This window comes from Eufriesea mexicana, unplaced genomic scaffold (assembly GCF_001483705.2).
Source record: "Eufriesea mexicana isolate 0111107269 unplaced genomic scaffold, ASM148370v2 scaffold1808, whole genome shotgun sequence".
NCBI lineage: Eukaryota > Metazoa > Arthropoda > Insecta > Hymenoptera > Apidae > Eufriesea > Eufriesea mexicana.
In genome coordinates, this window is record NW_016909925.1 from 310689 (window position 1) to 338144 (window position 27456).

Below are 27456 nucleotides of genomic sequence, written 5' to 3' on the forward strand. Positions count from 1 at the left end.
CCCCCCCCCCCCCCCGACTATCGCGCACGAACGATCCCGGCCGGTGTCTGCAATTAACCCTTTTTGCATAAGGGAAACCACGGAAATGCGTGATCGACGCGATCGTAACGACCGTAACCGAGAGGCCACGGGAGGATATACGTCGAGATTTAACGTTCTCTTTATGCTGGCGGATCAAAAGGAATCCGTAATGGACGACCCCGTTGGAATTCGAGAGCACGGGAAGGAACGGGGCACGGGGTACACGTCCGTTTACGAGTAATCAGAAGTTTCCTATAATCGAAAACGGGGGATAAATCCTCGTTTAGACAGACGGCTCGAGTGCGCAGGGTGGTGCCGGAAATCTGCGCCGACGAGCGTTTTCCGCGAAGCCGAGCAGCGACCAGGTGTTGCGCCGGGTGCCTAGCTGAACACCGTAGGTACGGCACGCCGCGTACGACTGCGAAAGGTTGATGGGCTTTGAACTTTAGTCTCCTCCTAACTGTCCGTAATTAAAACGGTCCGCCGAGCGGATAGGTCATAGACTTCGGACACGGTGAAACATCGTCGTTAAACGATCGCGGAGTCGGTAAATCGCGATGAACCGGACGCGGACGCGCGGTTCTTGCAACCGGGCCCCGGTCGCCGTCGGTTACCATGTGGGTCGGGACCGAGGCAAAGTAAGAATGCTCCCTATCGAAAAGGGGAGAATATGGATGGAATGGAAGTGCAAGAAAACGAGGCAGCGAGAGGAGGAGGGCACGGGGAGACAGTGGACGAAAGACGGAAAGGGCGAGGGGGTCCGGGGGGTTGGAAAGGAGACGGAGGATGGTTAGAGCAGCAGCCACGCACCGGTTGCATCGTGGATGCTCGTATACAGAGAAGAGAAACGATAGTGGTGGTAACGCGAGTCAGAGCACACCGGTGACTGCAATGGTGACGACGGTGTTGGTTAGCTGTCGGCGTTCATGGGAATGGTGGCAGTGGTAGTGGTGGTGGTGGTGTTGGTGGTGTTGGTGGTGTGGTAGCGACGGCGATGGTGGTGGTGACCGTGCAATAGCGACGACGCTGGCGGCGCTCGTGGTGGACGGGAACGGTCAGCTTATAGTGGGCATAGTGGCTATAGTAGTCGTTTCTGAGCGTCTGGCCGCCGGTATCCGACCGGAGGGCTCGAGTAATGTGGACTCGAGCCATATTAGGATGGCTGCACCGTGCCGTTTCCTGCCAGTATCCGATGTTATCCGATGCATATTGAGAATCCCGCGACTGCCAATGTGGAGCGATCGAGTCAATATGATCCCACGTTAAACCCTATTCGGTCTTGGCCTGCGCCCGCTTCTACATCCTTGGGAAATGTATTCCTTTGTGGGGATCGAAAAGCGCGCCACCGATCGCCGCGACGCGTATAACAGCCTGCGGTATACCGTGGATACGGGGCCGGCTAATTCGACGATAACATTCATAAAGTCGTTTATCAGCCATTGTTTTTGCGGCACCGGTACAAGGGAACGGTTTTTAGTTGCTAAGAGCGGCCGTTATCGCGGAGGATACCGCGGAAGAATGCCGGCGAGTAATCGTGCCGGATAAACCGGTGGTACGGAGTAAATCGTGCGGATCGATGGCTCGCTAACGAGGACAGCTTCGTGAATTTGGCTCCCTCCTCTCTTTCTCCACTCGTACGTACACGTATATTTCGTTACTATCCCCACTCCCCTTTCGAATCTACGACGAGATAATTAGATAATTGGATCTCGAAGGTAGAAAATATGGCCGCGATTGCGAGTCACGATACCACGGCGAAGGAATTTTTCGCGAGATAAGAGAGGGAATAAAGGAAACAAAACGTCGGAGGTAGAAGACGGCCAGGTTTCTGTCAACCATCATTTCGTCCCGTCGATCCGTTCGCGGCCGGGCTGCGAGTCAATTTACATTACACACACCGATTCCATCTATCGATCTTACAATGTCTTCGGAGCCGGAGTCCCATTCGTCAGCGCTGTCCGCGCGCTGATTATTCCCCGTACGTTTCTCTCTGCTCCTTTTTTTCCGCCTCCCCGAGAGCCAAAGTGGCCACTCGTACTCGAGCGTGTGCACACGCTGCATCGCAAGTAGCCGGGGCGAGCGATCCGATTGCTGTCGCGTGTCCAGATAATAAAGCCTAACGCGTGTCGTAATCGGCCGATACCGGCATAGAAACGCGCGTAGTCGTCGCGGATTCGCAAACACCATCGAGAGGGACCTCGCCTCCGATTCGCCGGGGTTCGCGAAAGGGGTCTGAGCGCGCCAAAAATCGGATAATCACGGTGAAAGGTCACGAACCTCCAAGGTAATCGAACACCGCGGCGGAAATGGCATAAATGGCATAAGTGGCATAAATGGCATAAATAGCGTCGGAGGAAGGCTCGAAGAATTTACCCAACTGTCAAAGAGAGGTAGCAAAGTTTACCGGCCACTGCTCGAGGATCGTGTCCCGAAGGTAAAAGGGCAAAGGCTGGTACAAACTCCGTAGAAGCACGTACGAGGAAAAAGCCAGTGGAAGCTGACGAAGGATTGGAAAAACGCAAACGAATGCCACGGAGCGCGCGAAAAACAGATTGAAAGGCGCGCGGAACTCTGGGAGAGGAGGAAGAAGAAGAAGAAGAAGAAAAACGAGTCGCGAGGATACGCAGCCTCGCCTCTCCGTCTAGAAGCGAAAGATGCAACGAGCCGAAAGAAGAGGAGGAGCTGTCAAAGCCTCCCACGTGACGCGTACCGATACACGGGCCGGGAAGTCGACATATTTTAAAGCCAGAGCCATGCTTGCTAATAAGATCGCGTTTTACGACACCTCGTTAGAGGTGGAAAGATTTACAGGCGGCTTGGTGTTGGTGCACCCCCGACGCACGGAATGGTAGATGACTCCTCTGTCTCGTTTCCTTTCCTCCTTCGACGGCGCGCGCGCGCGCGCGCGTACTCGTGGCTGCGCCGCGTATACGCTTGTCCGGGGCTACGAAGAGTCGAGGCAACGGGGTACACGAGAAAGTACGAGGAGGTTTTACGAGAAAGAACGGCAAGCAAAGAAGCCGAGAGAGCCGGGACCGATATATAGGAGCGGCAGGGTACGGGCCACCGTACACGGAAAGGCTTTGTTCCGTCGACAATGAGCGTCTGGCAGCGGTGTCCTTCGTATATTAGGCCCCCGTACGTAGGTCGGCGCTTGCGCCGTTCACGAATCCGCGATGTCGTCCGATAAAAGTCGGAGGATCGACAGGGCGCGCGTGGCAGGACGAGAAGCCGATTTTCGAAACGAGTCCTTCCTGCCGAGGCTTCGTCCGAGCTTTGCGCGACCGTCCTCTCGTTGCAATGTCCCGATACAGAGAGAGAGAGAGAGAGAGAGAGAGAGAGAGAGAGAGAGAGGTAGGTACGCACACGCGTATACCCGGAATATTCGTGGGTTCCTCGTGGTTTCCGCGAAGCGACCTCGCGTTTGCCGAGATTCTTCCTCCTCCTTTCCTGCTGTTTCCTTTTTAATTAAAAAGGAAGGAAAGGGAGAAAAAGGAGGAAGGAATCGTCGTCCGCGTTGATGGAGCCAGATACATTATCGCGAGAAGGAGAGACAGCAGCAGGACTACAAAGTAAAGATAACGGGGGAGAAAAAGGAGGACGGAGAAAAAAGGGGCAAGGAACGGGCGGACGAGGAAGAAAAGGAAGATGAAACGGCGATGCGGAGAAGGAAAAGAGGGCCGCGAGAGCGTGCGCGCGAGAGAGAGAGAGAGAGAGAGAGAGAGAAGGGGAGAGAGGAGGGAAGGCGAAGGTAAGGGAAAAGAGAGAAATAAAGGGAAGATCGGGAGTAGCACGGAAAGCTTCGGTTTGGCGTGCCTGGCGTGCTACGACGGAATTAGCGAGATGGTCGAACCGAGGCATCGGCATAAAAAGAGGCTGACTATGCAGAAGACACTTCATCCTGTAGCGGCGCGCTCGTCCAGCCCGACTTTCGGCCCTGTCTGACAGACAGACTGCAATAGATAATATCTGGAGAGACGTTCGGCTTCTCTCCGCTTCGACTTCCACACGCGGCCCACTCGCATACGACTCGGCCGAGGTGCACGCGCGTTTCACTCGCACATTCTCCAGCGAACGAGCACACTCGGAACGGTTCTACCCGAGACCGCGATCACCGATAGGATCACCTACACGGGGCCGGGCCGGTGTTCGTGCCGGTAGACACGTTCCACGGTGTACGAGGGTACCCTCTCGCGCTAAGCTAACGGCGTGCACTTATCGAGTTAGTTTTTTGTGTCAGCCGGTTATTAGATTATGATTAAACGATTCGAAGGGCAGAGCGAAGATCGGAGGAACGGGGTAAGCGTCGGGGAGAAGGAGGACCAAGGGGGCTGACCGTGGCGCGAACACAGTGTGGGCAGAACAAACGGCTATCGAAAAGGAGGAGCTAATTAAAATACAAATACCTTAACTGGCTCTACGGAGGATTAGTTCCAGCAGGGGCTTACGGCGCCGGGACGTCTTCCTCGTTACTGTCAAACGACCGGAAAGACGCTGACGCCTGACATTTTTCCCCCTTTCTTCCTTTCTTTCTTTCTTTCCATCTCACTCTTTCAATCTTTCCTCGTCCCTTTCTCTCCTTCTCTCTCCATCTCACGCCTTTTATCGAGGCCGAAGGCTCTCGCAGGATCCTCCACCTCCGCCCGCTCCGATCCTCGTGCCCGTTCCGTTAAATCGCGAATCGAATCGATACGCCGCGTCGCATTCTATTCCGCGATAATCGGATTTCGGACGATTCGCGTGGCCGCGACCGAGTCTATTTATCGGCCGCGACGCCGGACCCTCGTGACGCCAAGCGCCGCGCTCCGTGGCGCGCTTCTTTTTCTAACTGGTTAATTATTTTTCCCCCCCCCACCCTCCCTCCCCCCTCCCTCGACCGCTTTTGGAATACCTTTTCGGGAGGTACCGCGGGGCTCGTTTAACATCCTCTGGCGCGCGAGAATGATTTATGCAGCGCGCTTAAATTTCAACGCGCGCATTCGAGGTTTGGCAGTAAATCACTTTCTGCGATACAGCGAAAACCGCGCGGCTCGATTATTGCGGGAAAAAATGGCGCGCCTTCGATGCATGGTTCACGGCGTGGCGGCAGCCGGTGCTTCGCGGACACCCTGTATACCGTAAACTGGAATACTCACCGAGGACGCCGTAGCCCGGGCAAAAACGTCCCGCCTACTCGATTACGTACCTGAAACAAAAAGCAGGAATTCCTGGTTAATTCCAAAATTCCTGGCGTCCCGGGCAAGGCGAGCCGGAGAAACGGGCGGAAGGCAAATTGCGGCCGCGAGGGACGGGAAAAACGGCCGATCGCGGCGGTGTTCGACGGTCGTTCTTCCCGTCGCCGTCTCCGTGACATCTTATAAATTTACACCGGCGGCGTTACGAGTGCTGGCAAAAAGGCGCGACGGGGCCACGATTGGCGCTACTTAAAACGGTCGGATCGTCGCCTTAACGAACGTTGTCGAACACGCAGAAATAGCTTCATAGTTCCGTGGAACGGTTTTTGCGGCCGACGGGGTTCTTGCACGGAGCGCGAGCAGCAGCAGGATCCGCGCTGCTGCCGGAGAATAAGGAAACGGGAGGCTCGAACGAGGGAAAGAAAAATGTCGGGAACGAAGCGACCGGTAAAAAGTCACCGGATCCTCTCCGGTGTGCCGCGCGGCCGTTCATCGATGTTTGTACTTATCGTGGCCGATCGTTGTTCCGCCGCTGGAAGCCGGGCCCCTCGAATTGATTTGTTGGACGGTCCACGGCCGTGGCCGCAAAAACTCGCCTCGGCTCGCCGTGGCCGCGGAAAATCCTCGCTAACTAACTTCCACCGCCGCGTCGTCGGCGACAACCTGCTTTCACTCGTCCGCTCCGCGTCTCTCGGCCAGCGCCGAGCGTTTTACCCGTGTCCGACTCGAGTTAGAAGCTCCGGCCCTTTGTCACCACGCGTTTACGATCGGATCAAAGCGAGCGAGCCATCGATCCAGCTTTGCTTTTCGTCCCTTTGCTACCGCCACATTTTCTTTTCTTCCTTTACCAATCGTTGCCACTTGACGATTCCTCTCCGCCATCTTCCACGTACACCGAGAGGGAGAATGATTTACGGAAATGGAACTTCCTATCGGGTACAGGTACGGAGACTCGATAATTAGGCAGGAAAGACCGGACTATAGGGGGGTACCGAGTGATACCGTAATAGCGAAACAATCGGAGAGGGAAACGAAGCGAGGGGAAGAGAGATTTAACCGGCTTCGCAGGTTAACAGGGAGAAGGTGTCTCCTCTGTTCTTTTCTGCTCGTCCGTTTGACCGATTACAGGCGAGAGTCGCTTAGTAGGTGCTAAAGCTTTAGCCACACAGAGCGGCGACCACGTCGGGCCGGTCGTCGGAATAATGGCAGAACAAATACGGCGAAAGCCCGAAATATTTAACGTAACGAGGCCTAATGAATTCTCCGCTAATTAGGTAAACAGCGTCGGTTACGATCGGCACTAAAACCGGCGGGGAACTGGTCCCTCCCCCCCCGATGGCCGTACAACGATCCGTGGCAACGATCGCGTTACGCGCGGCTCCGTTTCGAATCGATCGACGCCGTAGGAGACGCCGGGACGTCGCGCGATCGAACGGACGTCGGATAAAATCGCGATGGCGAACGGGGGACGGGAAGGGGGAAAGGATCGAAAACGAGGCGATCGCGGTGCGCAGGTTGGGAACGGCCGGAACAAATCAAACAATATAATAAGCGCGTGGCAAGAAGCGGCGAGCTGCAAGAAGCATAAAAGAATCTGCGGAGGATGCTCGTCCGCGTGGAATTTCCAGCGTATGATCATCGGTATCTCTCGGTAGGATAAGCGAAGAAGGTTACCGCGGACAAAAAGACCCGAAGAGGGATAGGGAGGCGGAAAGGGGGAGGCAGGGGCGCGGAGGGGGCCAAAAACAGCCGGGTCAGAAGATGAAGAACAACGAGGAGAAAGAGGCGGGGAGAGGGAGTGGGAGGAGGAGGTGGAGACGGAAAGGCGACGGAAGGAAACTCGTTTCGCGAAAAGAGACAACGCGGGGAACGCGAAACGAGAGGAAGAAGACGAAGAAGAAGAAGAAGAAGAAGAAGAAGAAGAAGAAGAAGAAGACGACGACGGCGAAGAGGAAGAAGAAGAAGAAGAAGAAGAAGAAGAAGAAGGGGGGCGAGGAGGAAGAGGGGGAGCGAGATGAAAGTGGAGGGCGTGTGGAGGGTGGAGGAGGGAGGAACTGCGAAAACGAAGTACACGGGCAAACAGGCATCAGAAAAGTGTACTGGCTTTAACGAAACGGTGAACACGAGCGACGAAGCGGCGGGCTCCGCGGCAGCGAGGAGTTTCGAGAAAGAGATCGTGAGAGAGAGAGAAGGAGAGAGAGAGACTGCTCCGTTCTTGCTTGACGCGCGCGCGCGAGTGCGCGCGTACGGCATGGCCGTATTTCAATCGCGGGCGAAAGCGAGACGAAGGTACAGGGGAGAGAGAGAAAAAGGGAGAGAGGCGGAGAGAGCCGAAAGTCGAATGCCGGTGAAGGCGAGTGTAAGACAAGATATCCTACTCGCGATGGCGATAGTCGAAATGCACGTAGAAGTAAGGCATGGGGAATCGACGATGCGATACGCTCGACGGAGAAATGAGAAAGAGAAACGAGAGACAGAGAGAGAGAGAGAGAGAGAGAGACGGGTGGGCGGGAGGGGGTTGCGATGTCGAAGAGAGGGAAGAAAAAGAGAGAAAAGCAGAAAAAGAGGAGAAAGACGAAGGAAAGACGAAGGAAAGCTGAAGAGAAGAGAAGAGAAGAGGAGAGCGGAGGAGAGCCTTCAATGATGTTCATCCGCGTGTAGTGAATATCCGGCTCTCTCCGTTCGTGTGGCGGGAATACACACGCGGTCCTGCGAGTTTCAGCCTTTAGCCGGGCTGCATACGGGAGACCACGGACGCGCCACGGTACCTTCCGCGTGTACGTGTGCGCGCGCGCGCGCGTGTGTGTATACGTGGGGTGTAGAAGGGAACGAGGGTCGGCGTGGTGAGCCGTGGAGAGTGTGTTGGGTGTCGGGTCGTAGACCACAGCAGAGTCAGCTCTCCGAGCGCCCAACCGGTCGGGCAACTTTTTAACGAGCTGCGGTTCTCTTCTCCGCGAAGAGAAGGAAAGCCGAGACCCTGGCCTGAACCGAGTTGAGCCATCCTCGCTTCGAAATGCATGCATGCATGCATGCATGCATGTGCGCCATGTGATACCGAACGCGAACGAGCGAGAGACGAGGAAAGGAGCCAGCAGCCCGGGGACCAGCGACGGGGAGTAGCGCGAACGTAAGAGGAGAAGAAACGGAAAGAAAGGAGGAGCTGCTCGGAAGGAGCCAGCACCGCGGAGAGGACGCGAAAGAGAAGAGGAGAGGAGAAAAGAAGAGAGAGAAAGAGGAGCAGAGAGAGGAGGAGAGAGACGCGGGACAGAGAAAGAAGTAGGTGGAGAGACTCGTTCTTTGGCTCCGCCATGGGCATGCGGTTATAGGGTTAAACGGCCCAAACTCCGTTTCGAAGCAGCCCTTCCTTCCAACGGAGTCCCGTGGAATCGAACGCGCGCGCGATTACCTCGCCTATTTACGGCACTGCGCCGCCGACTCTCTCCTCTCTCTCTCCTCTCGCCCCGTCACTCTCTTTCTCTCTTTCCGATCGAACTGTCGGCGTAACATAGGGCTTAACGCCGTCGGAGAATACCTGCACGAGGCATCCCAGTCGTTTCAACTACTACACTCCACCGAGTCAGCGAGCCTGTGTGTCCAGCCTTGCTGCGTGCGCTAACGTGCCCGTCGTTCTTGCTACCCACCACTCGCAGATCCCGGCCTCGCCGCCGTCCGTCCCTCCTATCACGGTTACGATATCGATTCTTATGCGATTTCATACTCTGCCCGTGCACATCAACCGGGATTGAGAAAATCCAGCTCGTAGGTGGAGTGTATCGCCTTTGAATTCCGTACCCGGAACACGTTAGGAATAGCTCCGCTACCGCAACGCGCGCTTATTCTCCCCGATTTTTCCGGATATCGCGGCAAGCCCCGCGTATCTCGCTGATTCCTCGTCGAGCTCTCGCGGAAATATCGAAGAGCAAGAGGAAAAGAGAGAGAGAGCACGGAAAATCCTCGGTAACCAACAGCCACGAGACGTGCGCGAGCGCGCGCGCGCGCGCGTGTTCCTCGTTAATCCCGAACAGATTCGCGGACTCGCGAGATTACCGCGACAAGTATTAGACGCGATACGCGTACGAGCTGCAATTTCCCCGCGACTATATCGCCCAGCTTCGAAGGTAAACGGTGTCGCTGTATCACTGTTATTACGCCCGCTCCGGAAGCCGCGACTGTGCTCGCGCGAACTGTATCCGTATTTTTCCGCTCGTACCGCAAGCGTTTCTATTCTCGACCGTCCGAAGAAACCGGGTCTTCGTGTACCCGTGTCTCTCCACCACGCGCCCGACTCCTTTCCAGGCCGAGCCACGCTCTCCGCTTTTTCCCATCCTTCATTGCCGATCTTCTCCTCCGCTTCGAATTTTCGCGGTCTCGCGTCGACACGCGATCCGCGATCTATACCTAGAACCACGGAAACGAATTCGAACATCAACTCGAACTCCGAGCTAGGAGTCGAAGTCGCACACGAGGCGGAGAGAAGATGGAAAAATGGAGCAGGATCGAGTTCTCGCGATCGCGGATCGGAGCGACGGAGGCAGCACTAGCGCTCGCGGTCGGCAGCTGGGCCCATTGTACCGCTGTTCCAGCGGACTTTATCGAATCAGCGTAAATCCAAGCGCTGGCGAAGGCTCCGGACTCGTCGTCCGCGGTCGCGCGCGCGCACGAGCTTGGTTCGCGTAATGTCGGCATTACTCTTTCGCGGGATTCCGTACGGTTCGGAATTTAAAGACAACCGCCACGGCCGGATCCGACGCGAGGAAGTGGAGAACGGCCCCTCGTTTCGTTGCTGCGAGGCCACCTCGGAGCTGTATCCCCGGGCAAGAAAGGCAGCCACAGCAGCCGTGGTGAATCTGGCCGTGGCATCTTCCCGCTGTTGCTGGAAACGCACGCGAGTCGCGAAACGCCGTGGCCTCACCGGGGCCCTTCATTAACAAAGCCTTGCCTTATAGGATATTCCGTCTATTTACGACAGTCACGAACGGACCAGTCGGATCGTTAGTCTCGAACGATTCCTTTTTCGATCCATTATGGAGGAATCGAGGGGAGAATTTTGAGGGGCCAAGCGCCGAAACACCGTGGTAACCGCGCGGATCGCGCTTAAGCACCCGTGGGTCGGCGATTCATTTATCGGATGGAAATTATCCCCGGGGCAATTTTTCGTGGTTCGTCTTTGCGAAACGGAGGTACGGGGCTGGGCCCCCGGTACGGGAATAATTATAATTATCCGGCTGTTTGCAAGGGGATCTCTCCGCGGCCGCTCATAATAGCCGCGGTTAATTTCTCGAAATGCCGGCTCGCGTTCGCCCATCGTTCGTGACAGCCTGATCGAGAGCTCCGCCGGAACGTCGAGGTCGGATAGTTCTCGCGTCGTTCCGACGTCGCAGCCTGTAATTACCCGCGCTGGCCGCGATCTCTCCGACGTCGTTAACGCCTCGGAATTTCCGGTTCTTCCGTTCCTCCGGCAAACATTGTCAAAATGCATCGAACTTCCATCGACGTGCACACGCTCTCGACGCGCCTCCTCTTCCTCCTTTCCGCGCTTTCGTTTCGTTTCGCAGAAACGTATCCTCGCTCGATTACGCTGCCGCGAGTCGCGCGGTCGCGTCGCGCGGATTTTTCCATACAGGATCATCGACCTACTCCTTCTTCGTCGCTGTATCATCGTACCACCGAGAGCCCGCGATAATCCGTGCTATCTGGTCTCGGTGCCGGCACGCAAACCCTTCCTCGAGACTCGACGTTCTCCCGTGTCTTCCTTCTCTCTCGTCTCTCCCCCCTCTCTCTCTCTCTCTCTCTCTCTCTCTCTCTCTCCCTCCCGCGAGAAATTATCAATGATAAGGTCGCGATTGTGCGCGAGACTGGACGAAGCCGGGCGAGAAAGGCGACGAGGAGGAAAAAGGAGGGTAAAGAAGGGAAAAGGAGGAGAGGATGGCGGGCAAAGGACGGGAAAAAGAAGGAAAAGGAGCAAAGTCGGCTTGGCGGCTGCCGGTGGTTCGCTGGAAGCGTAGCTGGTGGCTGGGACGTTGGATCTCGAAGAGCCGTATAGAACCGATCGGATCTTCGGGTCGCTCGAGCTCGCCCCGCTCTACCTTCTTTTATTACGTATTTCAATCGAGTGTAGGTCAATTGACGATAATCACGAGCGGAGTTATACCCAAGGCCGGCCGATTGGAGGGTGAAAATGTAACGAGCCCGGGGAGACGAGTTGCACGGGGCGCCGGGGGGCGAAGCGGGGCCAGGCGGGAGGGGAAAGGATGAAGGGCGAAAGAGAAGATGACGGAGGGCAGAGGGTTGTAATGAGAGGGTAGCGGAGCGCCGATAAATCCAGCGGGTCCCAGCATTTGTAAATTACAACCTGCCAATACTGATCCTCGGTAAATAAATGAGCCTGCCCCCACGCATGCATAGCGCTGGCCCGTGATCCGGCCTCTGAGCAATACCGTGGATATCGCGGTGGCGGTTGATCGCGTTAAACCAACAGGAAGGCGGCGTTCCAGACCTCGTTCCTCCGCTTCGTCCAATGCTTTTGTGGAAACGCCGTTCCGCGCGAGTTCTTCCCTCGATTAGGCGTCTCTCGAGTACCGTTCGTCGGCGACCGGCCTGGCGTAGGACGTCGAAAGGCGACCGATCGCGACACGAAGAAGACATCGATAACCCCGAGGAAACTCGGTCGCGCGCTTTCTTTGCCTCGGTACCAGCGTTTGCGCGCTTTAATTCCATTAAATACGCGCGCCGTAACGACGGACCCATTCTTCAAGGCGATCCGTAACGGAGTTGGCTGGATCCAGGGGCGGACTCCGGCTGGCCGAAACGGTTAGCGGGTATTTAACTGAATATCGAACTCATTTGTATCACTTAACCGAGCCGGCTGTACGAAGAATTTATTGCCGCGAATTAATCTAGCAGCACAATAGCGCGTAACGATATCTCGCCGCGTATCTGATCGGCCGCAGCCGTGAGCGGCGTGGCGAAATAAAACTATAAATTTATTAATCATGCTGTCCGCCGCCGTCTGTTCCCCTGTTTCTCCTCGCCGGGGATAATTACGCGAGCGAGCGGCTCTGCCTTCGTACGCGGCCGCTCGCTCGCTTTCGCGTGCGTCGTTTCCTCCGTGCGAAAAAGATCCCAGCGCCCGGCATATTCCAGTTTTCATCCGCGTTCGGTCCGCGCTGCAGTCGTCCGAGCGGGCCCTTGTGCCCGTTTACGCGAATCGCGCGGAATTTTTACCGTTCGCTCGATCGCTGCTAGACACGCGAGATATAGATCCAATCGCTGACTGTCGCTATTCTCCGAATGATTTGAAATATCGCGGGATACGAAGGGAAAAGATAAAGACGGGAGTGACAATGGCGCGTTTTTCGAGCTAGTTCGATCGGGGCCCTGTACGGAGATACGAGATACGGAGATACGAACGCGGTGCGGACCGGCAAAGGAGATTCGTTCTGCGAGGGAAGCAGGTCGAGAAGGTACATTTAGGTGGACGATTGGCGAAACGATTGGATCGGTAAGCACGCGGGCTCTCGTGAGCGGTAATTCCCATCGGAATAACGAAGAGGAGAGCAGACGAGTCGGATAAAGCTCGTAAAAATCGCAAAAGGGTGGAACGAAATCCGCCCCTGTTTCGCTGCACGACGAGGTACGTGCTCACGCACGCGTCCAGCCAGCTTCGGTGCCCGCCGTGGTACGTATCGCGGCGTGTGGACGGGCCTTTAACGACCGGGCTGAAAAAAATTGGCCAGTTTTCGTTTACCGAGTCTTAGCCGGTTCGCGAGGTCGTTAATTTTCGGGTGGCCGCCGGTGGGATACGTCTCTCGCTCACCGACGAGTCTTTGAACCCGAGATTACCTTCGGCTGCCTTGGCTTGCTCCCCGATGCTTTTTCGAAGGTACGCTAGATCCGCGAGAACGTGAGAATGCATCCGCATCCGAGCGAAATCTCTCTCGAATTCTCGACCGTTCGGGTGCAGAGGTCGCTTTGCTTCCTCCTCGTCGAATAAATTTCGCGCACTCGCGAATAAATCGGGAATAAGTCTCTCCGAGGCTGAGATCCGGACGCGTGGAATCGAGATTTCCTCGCCATAGTCGAATGGGGGGAGGGATGGTAAACGACCGTGTGTACCGACTGGGAAATTAACGGGCGATAATGGGACGCGAAAACGCGTCAAAGCGTGGACCATTTGGCTGGAAGAGTATACACCGCGAACAATCGGATCGTACAATGCGATTCCCGCTTAAAGGTCAAGATTGCTCGATAAACGGATAACGTTAAAGCGAGCGTGCTAACGAGTGGTCGCGAGAGCCCAATCCCGAAGAACCCTATATACCCGCCGAATATCGGCTCGTCGTGTTTGCTTTGATCGTCGGGAAATTAGCGATTAGAGGAACGATGCACGCGATCGATTAACGCCGGAGGATCGGCGCTTTCTCACGAAGCGTATTCGCGGATTTCCTCCTTCGGGCAGCCACGCGGTGCCCCATGCATCTTCTCCGGGCAGAAGAGGAAAAACGGAAATACCTCGTTCGTACGAGCTTTTCAACTGGCGGCTGAACATTATTTTGCAACGGGACGAGTTAACAGTCGCTCGTTTCCCCCCGTGCTCCAAGGTGCTTATTAAAAGCAGTCAAGATGTCAAAGTTTCACGCGCTATTAAACGATCCAGCGGCTGAATTATCGCGGCAGGAAATTCGAGGAACGAGGAAAAAAGGAAAGAGCAGACGGGGCGGCGGGAAGGCAGGAGAGGAAAAAGGAGCGAACCTAACCGCACACGGGCGATGGAACAATCTCCGCGAGTTATCGAGCCAACTAGACACCATTAAGAGCAATTAAGATGTTCCAAGGCGAAACTTATGCAACGACCACCGCTTTTCGCGATTGCCCGTGAGTCACGTCGATCCGCCGAGTCGAGGAAACCCGTTGCGACTTTCACGGTGGTCATCGAGGATGGACGATGGAGGCTCGCGTTCGTCAACACCGGAGTCCTTGGACATCGCGGAGTCCTTGGGTCGTTGGTGATCGCGTTTCTTCGCTACCTACGGCATTTCGACTCGTTACGCGCGCGGACCACCCTGGCAAACTTTCCGCGGCTAACACGCTCGTTAGCTCCGCAGGAAGGAAAGTCCTCCGCGGCTACGTAGCTAAGCACGAGCTTACCGAGGGACCACGGAGAAATCGCGGGACCGAGGGGCACACGCGAGGCACATCGGACACTTTTGCCGACACGGTGACGCGCGTGGTGCGTTCGACAACGCACGGGCAAGACCAGTCCGTGAATTCTGGACTACCTTGACGTTGGCCAGGCCGATCGCTCGTAGCCAAGTACGCATCCTCGGAGGAGGCCGTGGAGTTATCGTAATCGTTAACGAGACTGCTGTCAGCGTGGTAAGATAGCCGGGGGTCTCTTACCATTAACCTTCCGCTAACAAAGGCATTGCCACGTTCTTCGCTCCCGGCGTACCGACCCGCTCCCTTCCTTATTTATATGCATAACTCAGAAAAGGTGTAATGAAAATTTCACGGTCAACTCGATTATAGACGATCGTCGAGTCTCCCGTCCCACCTCTCTCTCGCTGCCTCGCGCGTGTGTCACTCCGTCCTCTTCCATTCCTCCGCCTGCCTCACCCGCGCTCTTTCTTCTACCTGTTCCTCCCTTCCTCGCGATCCCACCTCTGCCTTTCGTCTTCCTTCGGCTTCCTCGGGATCCACGTCGATTTCTCTCTCGTGCCGGAGAGAATCGTGCTTCTAATCCCCGCGAGTTAACTCTTCCTCTCCTCCGTCCTCTTTCCCCTTTCAAATCCTCCTTTCTCCTCACCGCCTCTTCCTCCCAGCCATCGTCCTCCTCCTCCTCCTCGGTCTGCTTCGCCTCGCCGCGTCTTCGTCCGATCATCTCGCTCGTACACGCTCCGTTCGGCTCGCCGAGCGGCCGCACGCCGGTTACATCGGAAAACGACTTCTCGGGATCGCGCCTCTGTCGGCGATAAATTTTCCACGCCGATTACCGATACGCGTCGATTATCCCCACGAATCGCGGCGATGATAAAGTTTATGGCAACGATGGGTGACGAGCGAGCGACGAAAGGCAACGATCGGAAAAAGGCGTGGAAGGTTGCTCGCGTTCTCGCGGAGATCATCGCACCGGTGATTATTACGCGTCCCGGGATTATTTAAATGCCCGGAATACGGGGTTTCTTCGTCCGTTGCATCGCTGGGAATTTATATTTATCGGTTCGGTACCGTTATCGCGCGGCTAGCATACTTTCAGCCGCGAACGGAACCGGCCGCGTCGGCTCTACGATCCGCCATTGCGCTTAATCGGCCGCGGCTGCCCGCTATTCTCGTCCATCGATTAAGACTGCTCGCGAAGCTGTTATTTGTTGAGTCGAAACGCTGAAAACAAACGCGCGGTTCGAGCGAAATTGAAGGGTTGCCGGTCGGTCCGAGGGGGCTCCCTTTATGGACTGTTCGCCGCGTAAAACGCGGACGTAACTCGCGCGAGCGTGCACAGCTCTAAGGACGCCGGAACGGGAGACAGTGGCACGTTAAAACACGCCGGACTTAGTACCATAATAATGAACCGAAAGGGGACGTAAGGTAATTGAGTCAACGTGCTTTGTAATGGAATACTCGATGCGCCTCCGCGTTCCGTCAGCCATTTACGAAAGCTATTCGTCTCTTTCCACGGCTAGCCTCGAGTTTACACCCCACGCAGCTACGCCGCCTTGCTCCAGCTTTTCTTTCCTCTCCTCTTTCCGGCCCCGACACGCTCCTTCTTCCACGGCCGCCAACAACTACCGGTTCGGCTGGAAAGCCGGCGCGAGTCGCGAGTCGCGAGCCGCCCCCGATCGCCTTCCGTTCTTTCTCACGCGGTCTAAATTAAAATTATTCCACGGATCTGGCGCGCCAGCTATCCTTACGACCCATTGTTGGCAGCGGCGAGGCAATAAAGTGACTGGTAAAAAGGCGACGCGAGAGATAGAGAGCGGCACCGCGAACGATAAGAATGTAGGACGAAACTAGCAGGTGATCGTCGTGGGCATTGCCTCGGGATTCGTGATTTCGTGTCGGCCACGGAACAATAAACAACCTCGCTGTTCCCGGGACCACGAAGAAACGCTTGCGCGCCGCAGTGAAAGTGCAGCGTCGTCGAGCATCCTAGTTCTGAGACCGCATCCGCGATACCGGCCACTCGCAGCCGGGGGCCGGTGAAAACCTCGTCGTCGTTTCGCGCCATTTTCAAACCTTCCAATCCATCGCCGGGACTCTGTCACGTGATGAAGGGTTGGAAAATTCGCTCGTTTCGACGGTGAAATTCGTCGGAAGATTACGCGCGAGGCCCGACTTTCGTCCCGACTGGGTTACACGCTTGCTTCGACAGCGGATGGCGGCAGGCGAGAGACTGGGGTCGAAAGGGTGGATAATTCGCGCGAAGGTGGCGCGGTTATCTTTTTCGTTTCTGCCCCATCGGTCTTGGCGCGCGAAGCCGGAGACCACCGCCAAAGTGGCTCCATTTGCGGAGTCATTTCGTCCGAGACCCCTAATCGCGCGCTTCTCTCGCGGGACGACGTGTGCGTGGAAGTTACGCGGAAAAAGGAAGAAATGTCCGGCGTCTAAATTTACCTACAAAATCATTTCCTCTTAGCCAGGCAATCAGCGTTGGCCGCGCGAGACGAGCAGCGTATTTTTTCCTGTCAATTGCCATCAGAACCACCCGTAAACGTCGCAGGCGACCGAATACCAGCGTATCCGGCGTACCGCGAGACTGATTGAACCCATAGAGGGGATCCTGGCAGAAGATACGTTGGAAACACGTCGATAGAAGTGTCCTCGTCGGACGATGATTCTCCGCATACGCGAAACAGGTCCACGGCTCGCGTGTGGCCAGTCGGCGTGCATCGGGGTACCGTTCGCGCTAACCTTCGATTACCCTGACAAAAGGACAACGTCGAGCAGGAGGATGGTACGCGATCGCGCGAATTGGGTAACCGATCGACGCGCGATACGTTCATTAAAAGCGTCGGTGAGGTCGGGACCGATCGGGCCCAACGGACGACTCGATCTCCCGGGCGACACCGACGTCCGACTCACGGAGCAGACGTATATTTCTCGTCGAATCACCGTGAAAGATTCCGCATTTTTCAATGTCCCCTCCTCGCGGTCGTCGGACGCTATCTCCGGGGCTATTCAGTGCCGGCTGTCGAAGTTGCATTCCGGATTAATAAATTACGCGGTTCGCGGGGACCAGGTGAATTATCGTCGCGCATCTGTCTTTATCAAACCGGTAAAGGGACGATCGGAATCCGGTAGTTTCGCGTGGCATTGTGCGCCACGATCCCGACACGTTTGATCGATTCTCCGGTCGTCGAGCTAATGAGCAGCGACGTTGCGCCAGCCTGGGGTTCGTGTCACGGGGAAAACGGGAGGAAATCGCTCCATTTCGGACTCGGGTGCACGCGTGATCTCGCGGCAGGCGCGAAAACGCTCGTGTCTCTGTGTTCAATGAACGCAAGTCTCGTTGGTTCTCGGTGGTCGCGTGTGCCGCGCGGTGGTGGTGGTGGTGGTGGCAGCCATATCGCATGGACGATATATACAGGGTGGCCTGGTGGTGCGCGCGAGCCCTAGCGTATCACGTGGCGGCAAGAAACGCGCAGTTTCCACCTGGGTTGCATCGCGGGGCAATTTTCTCTCTAAGGAGCAATTGCCTGAACGTTTCACCCCGTCGGTCAAAGAAAGCCCATAAAACCTTCGGTGAAACCACATCGCGATGAAGTCTCGTTGAACAGATCGGGCCGACGGTGGAGAGCGTTTTATTTCGTCGACCGTTTAACCTCTCCGCGAGAGGTACGATCGATCTCGGGCGTCGATTTCCTGTGCCGGAGAGGATTTCGTAACTGGAACTCGACTGCCCTTAAACGCGTCGAAAATCGAACGGAGGAGAATCGAACGACGCGCGCGCGCGCGCGCGAAAGAGAGACGGAGAGAGAGAAAGAGAAAGAGAAAGAGAGAGAGAGAGAGAGAGAGGAGAGAAGCCTTAGCGGGGAAGTCTCGAAGGAGAGAAGCAACGCGGGCAGGAGCAGCGCGCCTCTTCTCTTCCCTCTGAACCCATGAATTACACGCGGCCACCTTGGCCGGCTCGATAAGTGGACACCTTGTCAGGACTCGACCGGTATCCTATTTTTAAGGATGCTGTCAGGCCGGCCAGTTCGGTAACACCCTGTATACATCGGGCCGAGGTTCGGTAGTTGATTAGATTTAAAAGAATGCCCCGTCACCTGCACCGTTGAAAGGAGACTAGGCCCAGGGGCGGGCTGGTGGGGCGTTCGAGCCGAAGGTAGGAGGAGAATGCCGGGACCGACCGGGGGGATGGGGCGGCAGGAGGGGAGGCGAGCGGGAGAGTGGAGGGAAGGGCGGCAGGGAGGGGAAGAGAGTGGGAGACGATCGTGAGCAACGAGGGGCCCGAGCATGAGGCCCCAGCGATCACTGACCGCTTTCGCCGATCCCAGCCGCCAGCTAGCCACCTTTCAGCGGCGCAGCCATCGGGGCATCCTCCTTCTTAAGGCTCATTCACATCGCTTCGCTAATCAAAGCCGACAACCGGGGAAAAAAAGTGGCGTGGATCGCCGGTTCCCGGAGAAATCATGGGAATCCATTCTTTTCGTGGCTCGGAACTGGCTCGAGATTGCGCAACGCCCTTTGCCTAAAGGATTCCGGCGAATTATCCAAGCCTGCACCGTAATCTCCGCGAATATCCTCGATATCGTGGAACCCCGGCTACGAGTGGAAAAGGGATGGTTCGCGAACCGATTATACCATTCTATGGTGCAATTAAACGCATTTCGGATCGCGATACTCCCTCTTCCCCCACTCCTCTCTCTCTCTATCTCTCTCTCTCTCTCTCGCTCTTTCTTTCTCGAATTTCATCACGCGGCGACCTCGAGAGCAAGCGGGAATTCGGATTCCTCTTGATCTCGGAATCGGTGTCACAGTTCAGAGATCTCGACCGGTCTACGCGGAAGAGAGACACTTTTTCCTAGAAGAATGCTCGGGGTCTCCCATGTAAATGAGAGACGATCGAGGGAGAGAGAGGCGCCGGATTCGTCGCACTTTCGCCGGTGAAACGTGTGATACCCGATTAATTCGCGAAACACCGGATACCCGATGACTAAAACGCAGCCCATCGACGATATTACCGCGGCAGGAGAGACGACCGTTGCGGAAAGGTGAAATATTATACCGATTTAAGCCCGCGGCCTTGGTAAAGATCTTGTAATAAGGATCAATGAAACCGGACGATAAAATACACGAACCGCGAGAGATTCACTTCCACCGGTACGATTTATTCTCCCCGCTGCTATTAACGACAATGCGCGCTATCCGTTATTTCGCGGCTGCCTCCCTCCACCCTCCGCGTAATTACCGATCCCTCGTCCCCCGTTTTCTTCCCGAAACGTTCGCGAACTGCGCGTCGTTGCTCGCCGACAGCATCTCCGCGAGATCTTTCTTCTTCTCGAACGGTACGAGGAACGGCGAAACAAGAGAGACGCGGGAAGACGAGGATGGAACTGGAACGAATCGAGGCCGGGCAGCGGCATTCATTTTACTAATGATACTTTTATTGGGCCGATGAAAATGATGTATCCTCCTATTTGAATTTCGATGAGTAAATCAAGCGGTGGAACGACCAAGTATCCGAGAGGGCAGCCTGCCAATGCGGGCCCCTGCTCTGGCCCAGGTAAAGGTAACAAATCACTTTTCAACGACGGGAGATGGAAGCTACCGAGCACTGTTTTCTGAAAGGAGGCGGACTTCTCTCTCTCTGTGGGGAACCACTTGACGTGTCCCTAACACACGATTCCTGACACAATGCGTCCGATCGTTTTACACTCAATGGGACCGGGAATGCGCGAATCCCAAACAGACCATAAAGCTAATAATGACGCAGCGGAAAACGCGAGTGAAAGGAAAGTATTTCACTTGCTACTTTTACAAAAAGAGCCACACGCACCCCATTCAACGTGACACACGCTTTTGCACCCTTCCCTCCATTTTTGCTTCCTCTCCGCCGTCCTTTTTTCCCTCCCGAGTCCCCTTTCTTAACACGTGTGCACGCGCTCTCGTCTCTACTCCTCGGCTTTCTTTGCTTCTCGCTGCATCGCCGATCATCCGCGATTTTTACGAGATACCCCGGAACCAAGCACGATCCGAGGGGTTACGAAGGAAGCCTCGCTCGCGCTCGTACCCTCCTCGCGTCCGAGATTATTCTCCCTTTCATCGCGCGCGCAAATTATCCTCGAATCTCGTCTTGTACGAAAAGCAGAAAAATTTTCCATTTCGCGAAAAACAGAGGCGCCGAAAATCCGCTGGAAAGAGAGGCGAAGAGAGAGAGAGAGAGAGAGAGAGAGAGAGAGAGAGAGAGAAAGAGAGCGACGTATCCCGAGCGTGGAACGCGACGACGATATCGCGCGGATTGTAAATGGAGAGGAAAGGAGAGTGGACGAAGGAGAGGCGCACGAAGAGGTGTGGACAGAGAAGAGGAGAGACGAACGGCTAGTTGCAAAATACACTAGCCCGTGGACTCGCGACAACGTGGAATGCGAATGGGAACGGGATTCGCACAAAGGCATCGAGCGAACATTCTTTTTCGAGGTTTCATTCTTCGTGACAGAATCGTAGAAACGATGTGAGAACAGATGACGGTGAGGCAAGGTTTCACGGACGAATCGAACGGCAATACGGCCGAACGATAGAGAGAAAGGGGCAAAGGAAGAGCAAGAGAAGGAGCCAGAGCCATAGCCAGGGGAAGACGAGACGAGGAGGGGGCGAGGAGGCTACGAAACGCGCGGGACGAGGACCGAGCTAACAGAATCCCGTAGGGTGGGACGAGGAAACGACGTGGACGTGGTGGATGGAGGCTGCAGATGCTGAGGAGCCACTGTAAGGGCCCAGAGAGTGTACCTGTCTTGTTTTTATAGGCTTGCCAGAACGTCGGGCCCCGGCTACGGACGACGACGACGACGACGACGACGAGGAGAGAAGGTGTAAAGGTGGGGGAAGGAAGGACGGCCGGGAAGGGAAGGGCGGCGAGGAGAACGGGCAAGGGTGGGCGGAGGGGCGAGGGTAGCGGTGCCAGTTCGGGCCTTACAACTTGCCAACCAGTCCTCGGAGAACCGTGGGTCTTACCGGAGCCGTATATACGTGTATCAACGCCCGTGACTTTTCGTTCGTCGTCCGACGATTTTTCTTCTCCGCTCCGGAGTAGTAGAAAAAGAGAGACAGAGGGAGAAAGAGAAAGAGAGAAAGAGTAGTAATAGTGGTAGTAATAGCAGTAGTAGTAGCAGTAGTAGGTATATCGATAATCTCGAAAGGTCGGTGAACCCCGAAGCGCGTTACGTTTCGCCAGTGTCTCGAGATCGTTCGCGATACAGGATATAATACCACCCGCTCGTACTACTCGAGGATGAAATCTCCAGGATTATAAAGCTCTAGCGCCTCGTGTAGCGGGCACAGCTCTGAGAATATAAATATATATATATATATACACACACACACGCGCGCGCGCGCGCGCGCGTACATATATATATACGTATATAGAGGACTATCTAGAGAAATCGCGAGGCTAAACTAGCGTGGACCAGCAGCGTGGACCGTATTATGCGAGGCTTCTAGAGAGAAGAGGAAACAGAAGCGACATGGACGATGCGAGGTAGAGATCGGTGGATCCGTGACTTAAATGGATCGCGGCCGGTTTCGCGACAGATAGAGGAGATCGGCCTGGGACACAGCGTTCGCGAGCTCTCTCCGTTTCTCTCTCGAGAGAGATTTGATGGAAGATTAAGAGAACGGGCGGAAAGATGCGGGGCAGTCCTGCGTTCTTCGCCATATTACTGGGCACGATATTCGGTGTCCTCGGCGCGTCTCTGAGCAAGGCGCTCCGGTACAAAGCGCCGGACGAATGCAAGTGGGTCGCGAGCGGCGACACCGAGGACGACGTCTCGCTGGTCTGCCGTCTGAGGACGATCAACAGCGAGCTGGAGAACACGAATTTCAGCGTGATACAGCCGCAGCACACGGTCCGTCTACGGCTGGAATGCAGCGACGCGTTGTTCTATCAGAGCTCGCTGAGCGCCGGCAGCTTCAGGCCGTTGGTCGAGCTACGCGAGCTGGTGATCGAGTATTGCAAGATCGGTAATCTGTCGGACGACGCGTTCAAAGGGTTGAAGGAGTTGCGTAATCTGACCGTGAGGACGCACAACACCGACTGGTCGGCGATGGCACTGGACGTGTCGGCCGGGGCGTTCACGGACGAGTTGAGGCAACTGGAGAAATTGGATCTCGGGGAAAACAACATGTGGAGTATACCGGAGGGCGCCCTGTGCCCCCTGGTCAATCTAGAGATCTTGAACCTGACGAGAAATCGACTGCGCGAGGTGACGAGTTTCAGGTTCAACGGCGCGTCGAGATGCCTGTCGAACCTGAAGGAACTGGACCTGAGCAACAACAGCATCGAATCGTTGCCGACCGCCGCGTTCTCCGGCCTGACCAGGCTGCACAGCCTCGATCTACGGTGCAACGCCATCAGCTTCATGGCGGACCGCGCGTTCGAGGGCCTCTCCTCGTTGGCCATCTTGAGGCTGGCGGACAATCGGCTGGCCAGCCTGCCGCCCGAACTCTTCAGCGACGCGAGGAACATCCAGGAGATTCATCTGAGGAATAACACGTTGAACGTGCTGCCGCCGGGATTGTTCAGTGAACTGACGCAGTTGTTGGTGCTCGATTTGTCGCATAACGAGTTAACCGCCGAGTGGGTGAACGCGGCTACCTTCGGTGGTTTGATACGTTTAGTGGTGCTCGATCTATCGAACAATCGTATCGCTCGGCTAGATCCGACGGTGTTCCGCGATCTCTACAGCTTACAGATTCTCCGGTTACAGGAGAATCTACTCGAGAGTCTACCGGAGAACACGTTCTCCGCGCTCTATAATCTTCACACCTTGCTGCTCAGCTATAATTTGCTAACCGTTATCGACGCGACCACGCTCAGCGGACTCTACGTGCTGAATCTGCTCTCGTTGGACAACAACCGACTGCACACGATACACCCGAGCTCCCTGAAAAACGCCTCGTCCCTGCAAGAGTTCCATCTGAACCGTAACCAGCTAAAGTCCGTTCCGGACGCGCTGAAAGCCACTCCCCTTCTGCGAACCCTCGACCTCGGCGAGAATCTCATTTCGGAGATACCGACCGGCACGTTCGACCACGTGGCGCAGCTTTACGGACTTCGATTAACCGAAAATCATATCGGCAATCTCACCAAGGGTGTCTTCGATCGTATCAAGGAGCTAAAGATATTGAATCTCGCGATGAATCGTATACAGTACATCGAACCCGGCACCTTCGACGAGAACCTGAATCTGCAAGCGATCCGTCTGGACGGCAATCAACTCACGGACATCGCCGGCCTCTTCACCAATCTGCCCAATCTCATCTGGCTCAACGTGAGCGACAACAAACTCAGATGGTTCGACTACGCGATGATACCGACCGGACTGAAATGGCTCGACATCCACTCGAACGAGATACGCGAACTGGGCAACTACTTCGAGATCGAGAGCCAGTTACAGCTGAGCATCTTCGACGCCAGCGAGAACAAGCTCACCGAGATCACCGGCAACGCGATACCGATGAGCGTCGAGAGGCTCTACCTAAACGACAACCAGATATCCAAGGTGCAGAGCTATTCGTTCTTCAAGAAACCCAACCTGACCACGGTCGAGCTGAAGGGGAACCAGATACGCAACCTGGAGCCGTACGCGTTGCGTATCAGCGCCGTGCCACCGGAAAAATCTCTGCCCGAGTTCTACATAGGGGACAATCAGTACCTGTGCGACTGCACCATGGAATGGTTGCAGCGCGTCAACCGACAGAATCAGACCCGAGTGCAACCGCGCGTCATGGACCTGGAGAGTATCTACTGCAAGCTCCTATACGATCGCGAACACGCCTTCGTCCCGCTAGTCGAGGCGTCTCACTCGCAGTTCCTCTGCAAGTACGACACCCATTGCTTCGCCCTCTGTCACTGTTGCGACTTTGACGCCTGCGACTGCGAGATGACGTGCCCTCTGAACTGCACGTGTTACCACGATCAATCCTGGTCGGCCAACGTGGTCGACTGTTCCAACGGCGCTCACGCCAACAAGTTGCCCGAGCAGATACCCATGGACGCGACGCGGCTCTATCTGGACGGGAACGACCTGCGCGTCGTGTCCAGTCACGCTTTCATCGGTCGTAAGAAGCTGAAAGTCCTCTTTCTCAATTCCTCCAACATCGACATCGTGCAGAACCGATCGTTCAACGGCCTCAGGGACCTGGAGGATCTACACCTGCAGGATAACAGGATTCGCGAGTTGAAGGGGCACGAGTTCGAGGGCTTGGACGCGCTCAAGCTTCTCTATCTGCATCGAAATCGTATCGTCTCGATCGGCAACGACACCTTCTCGTCCCTTCGGTCGTTGCGCGTCCTACGACTGGAGAGCAATCGCCTGACCACGTTGGCCGTGTGGACGCTACCCGGTTCCATCGAGATCAGTTTGTCCGGGAATCCGTGGTCCTGCGAGTGCGACTATCTGCAAAGTTACCGCGAGTGGATCCGCGAGCCGAACGTGCGCGTGACGGACGCGTCGGCGTTGCGCTGCGTGTACAACGTGACGGAGTTCGAGGCGTTCGGCGACGAGGTGTTCGCGGACAACGAGTTCGGTTTCCTCGTGGCGAGCAACGACCGCGAGAAGAGCAACGACAGCGTGTGCACGGGCGCGGCCAGCATCGACAACGACGTGCACCGTAATTACACCAAGACCATCATCGAGAAACAGGTGTTACAGGACTACCTTCCGCTGTTGGTCGCCACGCTGGTCGGCTCCCTGTTGGTGGTGCTCCTCTGTATGCTGGGGTTCGTGTTCCGTCAGGAGCTGCGCGTATGGTTTCACTCGCGGTTCGGCGTGAGGATATTCTACAGAAACCACGAGGTGGATCGGGACGATCGGGACAAACTGTTCGACGCGTTCGTCAGCTACAGTTCCAAGGACGAGGCGTTCGTCGCCGAGGAACTGGCGCCTGTCCTCGAGATGGGCAACCCTTCCTACAAGCTGTGCCTGCACTACCGGGACTTTCCCGTCGGCAGCTTCATAGCCGACACGATAGTCCAAGCGGTGGAATCCTCGAGGAGAACTATAATGGTACTGTCGGAGAATTTCATCAAGTCAGAGTGGTGCCGCTTCGACTTCAAGTCGGCGCACCATCAGGTGTTGCGCGATCGAAGACGCAGACTGATCCTGGTGCTGGTGGGCGACGTTCATCAGCGGGACCTCGACCCAGACATTAGGCTGTACCTCAAGACGAACACCTACTTGCAATGGGGCGACAAGCTGTTCTGGGAGAAGCTTCGGTTCGCGTTGCCGGACGTGCCGAACAATCAGAGGACCACGCAGAGGACGAGGCAGCCGCCGCCGGTCCGACGGCAGCACAACAACAGGACGTCCAACGGATCGCGTACCGTCTCCGTGCACATATGAACTCTCCGTGCTTTCGTTCTCCGTCTACTAGTGTTCGTGTCTGCTAGTGTACGCGCGCGCGCGAGTGCGTGTGTATCTGTGTGCGTGCGTGCGTGCGTGTTTGTGTGAGAGTGTGCAGGCGCGAGTATGTGCATACGCGTGCATAGGCACGCTCGTATACGCTTTTCTTCCGGTGAACTGTGGGAGTGGTGGGCGTCGCCGCGAATCGAAACGGGACGCGCGAGCAAAGAAATAGAGAAGGAAAGAGAGATCCGGTGCGCGACTTTGGCACGGCGCGGCGTCACGGTGCGTTTCCCTACGGTGCAATACGGTGGCATAGGTTATGCGTGTAGAGTGTAAATACTTCGAGGATTTCCATGTATGTATAAATGTTTCTTTCTCTTCTTTTCTTTCATTTTTTATCCATTTTTCCCCTTTCTCGAGCGGAGCAAACGAGAAACGACGTAACGGAAGTGCTATATACAGTGTCTGTCGGATGGACCAGAAGAGAAACGGTGTGTGTCGTTGTAAATAGAGAGTAAACGCGATAAGGAGAACAGGAGAAAGGGGCAGAGCGAGAGAGAGACAGAGAGAGAGAGAGAGAGAGAGAGAGAGAACGCGCGCGCGAGAGAGAGAGAGAGAGAGAGAGTGCGAGAGAGTGATTATAATATTTAAGGTGCTTCCTTCGTGATTACGAGGATATACGAGACTCAGCGTCCCGGTGTCTGTACATTGCAGCGAGTCAGTGAGTTTGCTAGATAGCTTAAAGTCGTTGTAAATACGTTGCCGTTCCCGTCTACCAGCGTCTACCAAGACTGTTCCCCGGTTGATCAAGCTCACGGTTAATTTAGGGTTAACAGTGCGTGAAAGATCTCGTCGGACGAGAGATACTCTCGCGTAGCGTCGTCGTGTGTACCAACCGGTGCACACCGATCGCGGCACAGAGGGAGCCACGCTCACGGTGTGCCATGTGAATTTTACCTTTAATAACACCCTGCGGGCCATATCGTACGAGCGAATACCAGAAACGCGAATGTCCAAACGGGGCGAACGCGCATACATAACCCCCCCGAACCCCCCGTGCCCGTTGTCGAAGAACGCGCTCGAACCTCGCGGAACCGAACGATAATAATTCGAACGATCGCGAAAAAGTGATCGAAGGAGTGGTCGTTTCGTGCTCGTAAATCGGTGACCGTGAACGATTCGAAAACGATTGCGACTCGATCGAAAGGGACGCGACCGCGCGAATTCCACGGGCAAACGATCGAGCATCGGTTCCGTTCGGTATCGTTCGTGTTTCCAATCACGCTGGTTCGCCTCGCGAGTCGCCTAGCTGACACAGTGATACCACTTCCTCCTCTAATCGTAGCGCTAATCCAATGTGTATTTAATTGTACTTAGACCGGCGAACTTTCATCCACGGCTACGCGACAGCTTGCGTGTCACGACGATACACGTGGACGCGTGACGAATCCATATTTCCCCCCGCCCTTTTTCTTTCTCTTTCTTTTCACTTTCTCTCTTTTGTAAAGTATTGATGCGTGCAACCCTATATCTTATTTATTTCGTCCGGAAGCGTTGAACGGGGGCCTCGCGTGGTTCCACGCGGAAGTCGTTCGATCAGACGGAAATCGCGTGCCACGCGAGGTCTCCTCGCGAATTCGACGGTCTGCCTCTTTTCTTCGTTTTATTTCTCCCTTTTTTTTCTTTTCTTTTCTTCTCCC

General features: G+C 55.6%; 2 protein-coding genes across 2 annotated transcripts in view; one reads left to right on the forward strand and one right to left on the reverse strand.

The window, feature by feature from the left end:
- Positions 1–27456, reverse strand: part of Su(var)3-3 (lysine-specific histone demethylase Su(var)3-3) — a 94702-nt gene that overhangs the window by 26002 nt on the left and 41244 nt on the right. The gene's annotated exons all lie outside the window — the stretch shown is intronic.
- Positions 22037–25753, forward strand: Tollo (Toll-like receptor Tollo). The gene has a single exon (XM_017902360.1). The coding sequence runs from the start codon at positions 22037–22039 to the stop codon at positions 25751–25753; it is 3717 nt and encodes a 1238-aa protein (XP_017757849.1).